The sequence below is a fragment of the Odontesthes bonariensis genome, chromosome 10 (assembly GCF_027942865.1).
Source record: "Odontesthes bonariensis isolate fOdoBon6 chromosome 10, fOdoBon6.hap1, whole genome shotgun sequence".
In the NCBI taxonomy this organism is placed as follows: Eukaryota; Metazoa; Chordata; class Actinopteri; order Atheriniformes; family Atherinopsidae; genus Odontesthes; species Odontesthes bonariensis.
This window is the reverse complement of record NC_134515.1, coordinates 70,001-80,000: the sequence shown is the minus strand read 5'-3', so window position 1 is coordinate 80,000 and position 10,000 is coordinate 70,001. Positions and strand designations below refer to the sequence as shown.

Here is a 10,000-nt window from a genome sequence, read left to right as displayed (position 1 = left end):
TTCCATCCATCCATCCATCCATCATCCATCCATCCATCATTACATCCATCCTTACATCCATCCATCCATCCATCCATCCATCCATCCATCCACCCTTACATCCATCCATCCATCCATCCATCCATCCTTACATCCATCCTTCCATCCATCCATCCATCCATCATCCATCCATCCATCATTACATCCATCCTTACATCCATCCATCCATCCATCCATCCATCCATCCATCCATCCTTACATCCATCCATCCATCCATCCATCCATCCATCCATCCATCCATCCATCCATCCATCCATCCTTACATCCATCCATCCATCCATCCTTCCATCCATCCATTGTTACATCCATCCATCCATCCTTACATCCATCCATCCATCCATCCATCCATCCTTCCATCCATCCATCCATCCATCCTTCCATCCATCCTTCCATCCATCATCCTTCCATCCATCCTTCCATCCTTCCATCCATCCTTCCATCCATCCATCCTTCCATCCATCCATCCTTACATCCATCCATCCATCCATCCATCCATCCATCCATCCATCCATCCATCCATCCATCCATCAACAGGTTAGTTACTCCTTTATCAGCTCCGTCTGGATGTTTCTCAGGGGTTCACAAACCAGTAAAGACGTGTCTGAGACATTTAGATTTGGGTTAGGGTCCCAAACCTGGAACCCAAACTTGGGGATCCAGGTTAGATGTTGAACCACATAAGTGTGAAGGACGAGAAGCCCCTCTCTGAGGCCCTGTGGGGGTCTTGGTGGTTCCGGTCTTTAAGGGTGAGTGCAGACTCGCTGCTTGTTTCTCGATGCTTGTGTTGCCATTCTTTACCTCCGGCTCACCTCGGTCCAGATCTGTGGAAAAGAACCCAGACTGGGACAGCCACAGAAACCCAGGCTGGGTATATGACGGTCCTGCTGAAGGTCCTGCTGAAGGTCCTGCTGTGGAAAAGAACCCAGACTGGGACAGCCACAGAAACCCAGGCTGGGTATATGACGGTCCTGCTGAAGGTCCTGCTGAAGGTCCTGCTGTGGAAAAGAACCCAGACTGGGACAGCCACAGAAACCCAGGCTGGGTATATGATGGTCCTGCTGAAGGTCCTGCTGAAGGTCCAGATCTGATGAAGCCAACAGAACTCCAGTGGGAGGAAAAACAGTTGGAAGGTCCAGAAAGTGGACTCTCCTGTACCCAGATGAGCTTTGAGATCCTGGAACGCAGGACATGTGACCACAGCAGCCCCCTCTTTAGGGATTAGTTTGAGTTTCTGCTGTGAACCGAGGCCAGAGACTACTTTATGAAAGTGTTCTACCCATCACCTGATCCTGGACTGATAGCTTCCTTCACTTCCTGGGTCAGCTGAGGGTTCCCCAGAACTTTCTAGTGTTCATCATCTTTTCCGAACACAAACTCCTTCTATGGTCCGAATCAGAAGAAGTCTCAGTGAGCTCGTAAAGTCCCTGTTGAGAGAATCTGTTTTAAATTCAGCAGGTTTCTGTAGCTCAGCTGCACATCCTGGAGCAGATAGGAAGAACTTCTGAGGTCGACCCTTAAACTTTGGACCATCCTGGAGCAGATAGGAAGAACTTCTGAGGTCGACCCTGAACTTTGGACCATCCTGGAGCAGATAGGAAGAACTTCTGAGGTCGACCCTGAACTTTGGACCATCCTGGAGCAGATAGGAAGAACTTCTGAGGTCGAGCTTTAAACTTTGGACCATCCTGGAGCAGATAGGAAGAACTTCTGAGGTCGACCTTAAACTTTGGACCATCCTGGAGCAGATAGGAAGAACTTCTGAGGTCGACCTTAAACTTTGGACCATCCTGGAGCAGATAGGAAGAACTTCTGAGGTCGACCCTGAACTTTGGACCATCCTGGAGCAGATAGGAAGAGCTTCTGAGGTCGACCCTTAAACTTTGGACCATCCTGGAGCAGATAGGAAGAACTTCTGAGGTCGAGCTTTAAACTTTGGACCATCCTGGAGCAGATAGGAAGAACTTCTGAGGTCGACCTTAAACTTTGGACCATCCTGGAGCAGATAGGAAGAACTTCTGAGGTCGAGCTTTAAACTTTGGACCATCCTGGAGCAGATAGGAAGAACTTCTGAGGTCGACCTTTAAACTTTGGACCATCCTGGAGCAGATAGGAAGAACTTCTGAGGTCGAGCTTTAAACTTTGGACCATCCTGGAGCAGATAGGAAGAACTTCTGAGGTCGACCTTAAACTTTGGACCATCCTGGAGCAGATAGGAAGAACTTCTGAGGTCGAGCTTTAAACTTTGGACCATCCTGGAGCAGATAGGAAGAACTTCTGAGGTCGACCTTTAAACTTTGGACCATCCTGGAGCAGATAGGAAGAACTTCTGAGGTCGACCTTAAACTTTGGACCATCCTGGAGCAGATAGGAAGAACTTCTGAGGTCGAGCTTTAAACTTTGGACCATCCTGGAGCAGATAGGAAGAACTTCTGAGGTCGAGCCTTAAACTTTGGACCATCCTGGAGCAGATAGGAAGAACTTCTGAGGTCGACCTTAAACTTTGGACCATCCTGGAGCAGATAGGAAGAACTTCTGAGGTCGACCTTAAACTTTGGACCATCCTGGAGCAGATAGGAAGAACTTCTGAGGTCGACCCTGAACTTTGGACCATCCTGGAGCAGATAGGAAGAACTTCTGAGGTCGAGCCTTAAACTTTGGACCATCCTGGAGCAGATAGGAAGAACTTCTGAGGTCGAGCTTTAAACTTTGGACCATCCTGGAGCAGATAGGAAGAACTTCTGAGGTCGAGCCTTAAACTTTGGACCATCCTGGAGCAGATAGGAAGAACTTCTGAGGTCGAGCCTTAAACTTTGGACCATCCTGGAGCAGATAGGAAGAACTTCTGAGGTCGAGCCTTAAACTTTGGACCATCCTGGAGCAGATAGGAAGAACTTCTGAGGTCGACCCTGAACTTTGGACCCTAAAGTCTCACCAGCCTGATTTATCCTCAGCACAGATCAAAGCTCATATTCCTGGAATCTGCATCCTCTCAGCATGCAGAGCGGGACACAGCATCCTCAGGCAGCGTTACCGTGACAACAGGTTTTATCATCTCCAGCGCCATCATGGCCCCGAGGACGTCGAGTCACGTCCCTGCAGCGAGGACACGAACCAGCGTGGAGGACGCAGCTCAGAACCTGCAGCAGGTGACGGGCCGGAGGGCAGAACCGCTGTTGCATCAGCTGACTGTTTCAGGTCCTCTTTGGGTCAGAACCTGCAGCAGCTGACTGTTTCAGGTCGTCTTTGGGTCAGAACCTGCAGCAGCTGACTGTTTCTGGTCCTCTTTGGGTCAGAACCTGCAGCAGCTGACTGTTTCTGGTCCTCTTTGGGTCAGAACCTGCAGCAGCTGACTGTTTCAGGTCGTCTTTGGGTCAGAACCTGCAGCAGCTGACTGTTTCAGGTCGTCTTTGGGTCAGAACCTGCAGCAGCTGACTGTTTCTGGTCCTCTTTGGGTCAGAACCTGCATCAGCTGACTGTTTCAGGTCGTCTTTGGGTCAGAACCTGCAGCAGCTGACTGTTTCTGGTCGTCTTTGGGTCAGAACCTGCAGCAGCTGACTGTTTCTGGTCCTCTTTGGGTCAGAACCTGCAGCAGCTGACTGTTTCTGGTCCTCTTTGGGTCAGAACCTGCAGCAGCTGACTGTTTCTGGTCGTCTTTGGGTCAGAACCTGCAGCAGCTGACTGTTTCAGGTCGTCTTTGGGTCAGAACCTGCAGCAGCTGACTGTTTCAGGTCCTCTTTGGGTCAGAACCTGCAGCAGCTGACTGTTTCAGGTCGTCTTTGGGTCAGAACCTGCAGCAGCTGACTGTTTCTGGTCGTCTTTGGGTCAGAACCTGCATCAGCTGACTGTTTCTGGTCGTCTTTGGGTCAGAACCTGCATCAGCTGACTGTTTCAGGTCGTCTTTGGGTCAGAACCTGCATCAGCTGACTGTTTCTGGTCGTCTTTGGGTCAGAACCTGCATCAGCTGACTGTTTCAGGTCGTCTTTGGGTCAGAACCTGCACATTTCCTGTTTTTAACACTGTTTTTAATACGTCACATGTTCCTGCAGCATGTCAGACTGCCTTCGTCCCTCAGTTTCAGAAACGGTGGCATCCCTTCCTGTCCTGGTTCTTATCCGAGTCCAGAAACCGAGAACGAGGAACAGAATTCACCAGAAGAACCGGAGAACCATCAGGTTCTGTTTTCTTACCCGACGATGACAATGACGAAGTCGAGCAGGTTCCAGCCGTTGCGAATGTAGGAGCTGGGGTGCATGACCAGGCCGTAGGCCAGGATCTTCAGGAAGGTCTCGATGGTGAAGATGATGAGGAAGACGTACTCCACTTGTTCCTGGAACACAGAAAATGATTCATCGGAACCAGAGAACACAGCAGGAACTACTTTGTGTCGGCTTTAACGGCAACTACTTTGTGTCGGCTTTAACGGCAACTACTTTCTGTCGGCTTTAAGGGGAACTACTTTCTGTTGGCTTTAACGGGAACTACTTTTTGTCGGCTTTAACATGAACGGGAACTACTTTATGTCGGCTTTAACAGGAATGGGAACTACTTTATGTCGGCTTTACAGGAACTACTTTCTGTCGGCTTTAACAAGAACGGGAACTACTTTATGTCGGCTTTAACATGAACGGGAACTACTTTCTGTCGGCTTTAACAGGAACGGGAACTACTTTCTGTCGGCTTTAACGGGAACTACTTTCTGTCGGCTTTAACGGGAACTACTTTCTGTCGGCTTTACTTTCTGTGGGCTTTAACGGGAAAGACCGTTCTTTTTTTTATTTTTGTGTCCATACTGGAAAGTAGTTCCTGTTAGAAAGTCTTTCTTCTGTCTTCTGTCTTTCTGTGACTCCAGAACAACTTTCACTGAGTGCTGCTGCAGCAGGTTCTACGTTTGGTTCTGTTCTCTAAATACTCAGAAGTGGGGTTTGAGATGTTTCCTTAATTATTTTAAATCAGGGGAACAAATTCACAAAATAATTAGTGAGTATTTAATGTTAAGCATCATCATTTATCATAAGAGCGCTGAGAGTGATGCTGAATATCAGCTGAACATCAAGCTGCTGATCCTCTTTAGGTTCATCTCCAACATTCATTCTGCTTTGACTAATTTCCCTGCTGAAATCTGAGTTTAGCTGCTTTAACTCAGATTGAATCGTGTAGCTGCAGCCCAGTCAGAGCTGGGCCAGGCAGGCCATCACTCCAACAGGAAGTGAATGCATGCAACAGTGAGTGCAACCCAACTGTAAACGAAGTTGGAGAGACACACAGAAAAGAGACGGAGCCGAAGCATCCGAGCAGAAACTCCTCAGGACTGATCACAGACCCGTCAATCATCTGCTGCCCCAGCGTCTATCTGAGACCACTGAACACCACGACTCGGGCTGGGAACACCGTGGAGCTTTATTCTGCAGGACAACCCCGCAGAGTGAAGCATGACCTGGTGAAGTCTGGGCTGGAACCGGCTGGAAGCAGCTCCGAGTGTTGGAGGAGGCTCAGAGGAAAACCTCCAGCTCAGGCGCTTCACATTGAGACCATTTTTATCCCCCGTAGAGGTTAGCTTAGCACAATGAGTGAAAGTAAAGGGAAACTGTTAGCATGGCTGAAACATCTCCAGAGTTTGGAAGGTTCTCCCAGTGTTCCTGCTCATCGTTCACTGAGTAACTCTAAAAGCGTCTGCTAAATGCATAAACATAAACATAAACATAATCATAGAATAGAAATAGAATTAAAAAAATACTTTATTCATCCCCCAATGGGGGGAATTCAAATTTGTCAAGTAGCTCAACATTTTAAATATTTACAATGATTGTATTAACAACAACAATAATAATACCAATTCTAGTAAAAATACTGCTACTAACTAATAATAATAATAAATGACTAAATAAACAAACAAAAAAAATCAATCAATCAATTTGAGAAGAACTCAGCAGTCCCTGTTAAAAAGCCTTCTGGCTGTGGGGACAAAGGACCTTCTGAACCTCTGTCCTGAATAAACATATAATAAAAATAAATAAATAAATAATAACACATAAACAAATCCTCATAAACATCATCATCATACTCAGAACGTTGTGCTCACCAGGTCGTGGTTTGTGGAGTTTGAGTCATCCTCGGGAAACGGTTTGGAAACTCCCAGAGCGACACAGTTAGCAAAGATGGCTAACAGGATGAAGATATCAAAAGGTCTGAGAATGCGCTGAGGAAGATGTTCGACACTCTGTAGAAGCTTTTCTTTGTCTAAACCCGACTGACAGACACGAGGAACGACTAAATGTAACCAAGATCACTTCCTGTTCAAGTCCTGAATCTGTTTAACGTAAAGGTTCTGCTCCCTTTATAAGAGACAACAATACATTGTCTTTCAGTCTTTACTGAGTTGAATGAAAAAGAGGGTTCTACCTCTTTTTCACCATTTCAAATAAACGAGCCTAAATGTGCTCAAATTGTTCTGTTCGTCTTTATGCTGATGACAGCTTTCTGTCGGCTTTAACAGGAACAGGAACTACTTTCTGTCGGCTTTAACGAGAACAGGAACTACTTTCTGTCTGCTTTAACAGGAACAGGAACTACTTTCTGTCGGCTTTAACGGGAACTACTTTCTGTCGGCTTTTACGAGAACAGGAACTACTTTCTGTCTGCTTTAACAGGAACAGGAACTACTTTCTGTCTGCTTTAACAGGAACAGGAATTACTTTCTGTCGGCTTTAACAGGAACAGGAACTACTTTCTGTCTGCTTTAACAGGAACAGGAACTACTTTCTGTCTGCTTTAACAGGAACAGGAACTACTTTCTGTCGGCTTTAACAGGAACAGGAACTACTTTCTGTCTGCTTTAACAGGAACAGGAACTACTTTCTGTCTGCTTTAACAGGAACAGGAACTACTTTCTGTCTGCTTTAACAGGAACAGGAACTACTTTCTGTCGGCTTTAACAAGAACAGGAACTACTTTCTGTCGGCTTTACAGGAACTACTTTCTGTCGGCTTTAACAGGAACAGGAACTACTTTCTGTCTGCTTTAACAGGAACAGGAACTACTTTCTGTCTGCTTTAACAGGAACAGGAACTACTTTCTGTCTGCTTTAACAGGAACAGGAACTACTTTCTGTCGGCTTTAACGGGAACAGGAACTACTTTCTGTCGGCTTTAACGGGAACAGGAACTACTTTCTGTCGGCTTTAACGGGAACAGGAACTACTTTCTGTCGGCTTTAACGGGAACAGGAACTACTTTCTGTCGGCTTTAACGGGAACAGGAACTACTTTCTGTCGGCTTTAACGGGAACAGGAACTACTTTGTCGGCTTTAACGGGAACTACTTTCTGTCTGCTTTAACAGGAACAGGAACTACTTTCTGTCTGCTTTAACAGGAACAGGAACTACTTTCTGTCGGCTTTAACAAGAACAGGAACTACTTTCTGTCGGCTTTACAGGAACTACTTTCTGTCGGCTTTAACAGGAACAGGAACTACTTTCTGTCGGCTTTAACAGGAACAGGAACTACTTTCTGTCGGCTTTAACGAGAACAGGAACTACTTTCTGTCTGCTTTAACAGGAACAGGAACTACTTTCTGTCGGCTTTAACGGGAACTACTTTCTGTCGGCTTTTACGAGAACAGGAACTACTTTCTGTCTGCTTTAACAGGAACAGGAACTACTTTCTGTCTGCTTTAACAGGAACAGGAATTACTTTCTGTCGGCTTTAACAGGAACAGGAACTACTTTCTGTCTGCTTTAACAGGAACAGGAACTACTTTCTGTCTGCTTTAACAGGAACAGGAACTACTTTCTGTCGGCTTTAACAGGAACAGGAACTACTTTCTGTCTGCTTTAACAGGAACAGGAACTACTTTCTGTCTGCTTTAACAGGAACAGGAACTACTTTCTGTCTGCTTTAACAGGAACAGGAACTACTTTCTGTCGGCTTTAACAAGAACAGGAACTACTTTCTGTCGGCTTTACAGGAACTACTTTCTGTCGGCTTTAACAGGAACAGGAACTACTTTCTGTCTGCTTTAACAGGAACAGGAACTACTTTCTGTCTGCTTTAACAGGAACAGGAACTACTTTCTGTCGGCTTTAACAGGAACAGGAACTACTTTCTGTCGGCTTTAACAGGAACAGGAACTACTTTCTGTCGGCTTTAACAGGAACAGGAACTACTTTCTGTCGGCTTTAACAGGAACAGGAACTACTTTCTGTCGGCTTTAACGGGAACAGGAACTACTTTCTGTCGGCTTTAATGGGAACAGGAACTACTTTGTCGGCTTTAACGGGAACTACTTTCTGTCTGCTTTAACAGGAACAGGAACTACTTTCTGTCTGCTTTAACAGGAACAGGAACTACTTTCTGTCGGCTTTAACAAGAACAGGAACTACTTTCTGTCGGCTTTACAGGAACTACTTTCTGTCGGCTTTAACAGGAACAGGAACTACTTTCTGTCTGCTTTAACAGGAACAGGAACTACTTTCTGTCGGCTTTAACGGGAACAGGAACTACTTTCTGTCGGCTTTAACGGGAACAGGAACTACTTTCTGTCTGCTTTAACGGGAACAGGAACTACTTTCTGTCGGCTTTAACAGGAACAGGAACTACTTTCTGTCGGCTTTAACAGGAACAGGAACTACTTTCTGTCTGCTTTAACGGGAACAGGAACTACTTTCTGTCGGCTTTAACAGGAACAGGAACTACTTTCTGTCTGCTTTAACAGGAACAGGAACTACTTTCTGTCTGCTTTAACAGGAACAGGAACTACTTTCTGTCTGCTTTAACAGGAACAGGAACTACTTTCTGTCTGCTTTAACAGGAACAGGAACTACTTTCTGTCTGCTTTAACAGGAACAGGAACTACTTTCTGTCTGCTTTAACAGGAACAGGAACTACTTTCTGTCGGCTTTAACAGGAACAGGAACTACTTTCTGTCGGCTTTAACGGGACCTACTTTCTGTTGGCTTTAACGGGAACTACTTTCTGTCGGCTTTAACGGGAACTACTTTCTGTTGGCTTTAACAGGAACAGGAATTACTTTCTGTCGGCTTTAATGGCAACTGAGGCAACAAGTGAGTTTTTCAGCTTTTTACCTGTACACTTCCTGTTCAAGTCCTGAATCTGTTTACTCTAAAGGTTCTGCTCCCTTTATAAGAGACAACAATACATTGTCTTTCAGTCTTTACTGAGTTGAATGAAAAAGAGGGTTCTACCTCTTTTTCACTATTCCAAATAAACGAGCCTAAATGTGCTCAAATTGTTCTGTTCGTCTTTATGCTGATGACAGCTTTATCCTCGTTATCTACGTCTTTGGTTCTGATGCGTCACAAATCCAGGACTCTTTAGAGTCTGGTGCCAAAACAATGAAAAGATTAATAACAAACAGTCCCAGAGCATGAACTATATCTGAACTCTCCTTTGAGCCCCGCATTGATTTTATTTTATTATAAAAGAAACAATCGTCTTTGGTCACTTCACGTAAATCAACTCACTAGTTGCATCGTGAATGTAGATTCTAATTTCAGAGTTTGAATTATTGTCCCGTTCACATGTAGAGATCAGTGCAGATGTTCATAACATCCCTTTTTCTTTGGACATGTGAATTTCGTGTTATACTCAGTAATGATTTACTTCCAATAATCAATAATACTTCCATCATCCCGTCAGCTCAGAGTGGAGCAGCATGATCGTAGCAGCTGATTGGTCAGACTAAAGGATACTTCCACTCGACGATGGAGAGTGCGGCCCGTCTGATTGGGTTGTTGAGCTTCAGACAGTATAACGCTCGTGGAGCTCGTTGGACCTGATTACTGCCCTGGACCTGAGGAGGAAGTGACATCATCAGCTTCAGGTATATTTCTACTGTAATTTATTTAGTCATGAAAGATAAATGATTGTTATGATCATAAAATAATGTTGTCTCACATGGTCATTAGCATGTTGTCTCACCTGTATTAGCATGTTTTCTCACCTGT

At 45.3% G+C, this 10,000-nt stretch overlaps 1 protein-coding gene across 1 annotated transcript in view; it reads right to left on the bottom strand.

Moving 5' to 3' along the window:
- cacna1fb (calcium channel, voltage-dependent, L type, alpha 1F subunit) overlaps positions 1–10,000 on the bottom strand; it is a 94,212-nt gene that overhangs the window by 58,033 nt on the left and 26,179 nt on the right. Inside the window, exons 3-5 of the mRNA XM_075475852.1 lie at positions 9,746–9,846; positions 6,119–6,224; positions 4,227–4,366 (exon numbers count right to left, since the gene is read on the bottom strand). Coding sequence (XP_075331967.1) covers positions 4,227–4,366; positions 6,119–6,224; positions 9,746–9,846 — 347 coding nt within the window. The remainder of the gene's footprint in view (positions 1–4,226; positions 4,367–6,118; positions 6,225–9,745; positions 9,847–10,000) is intronic.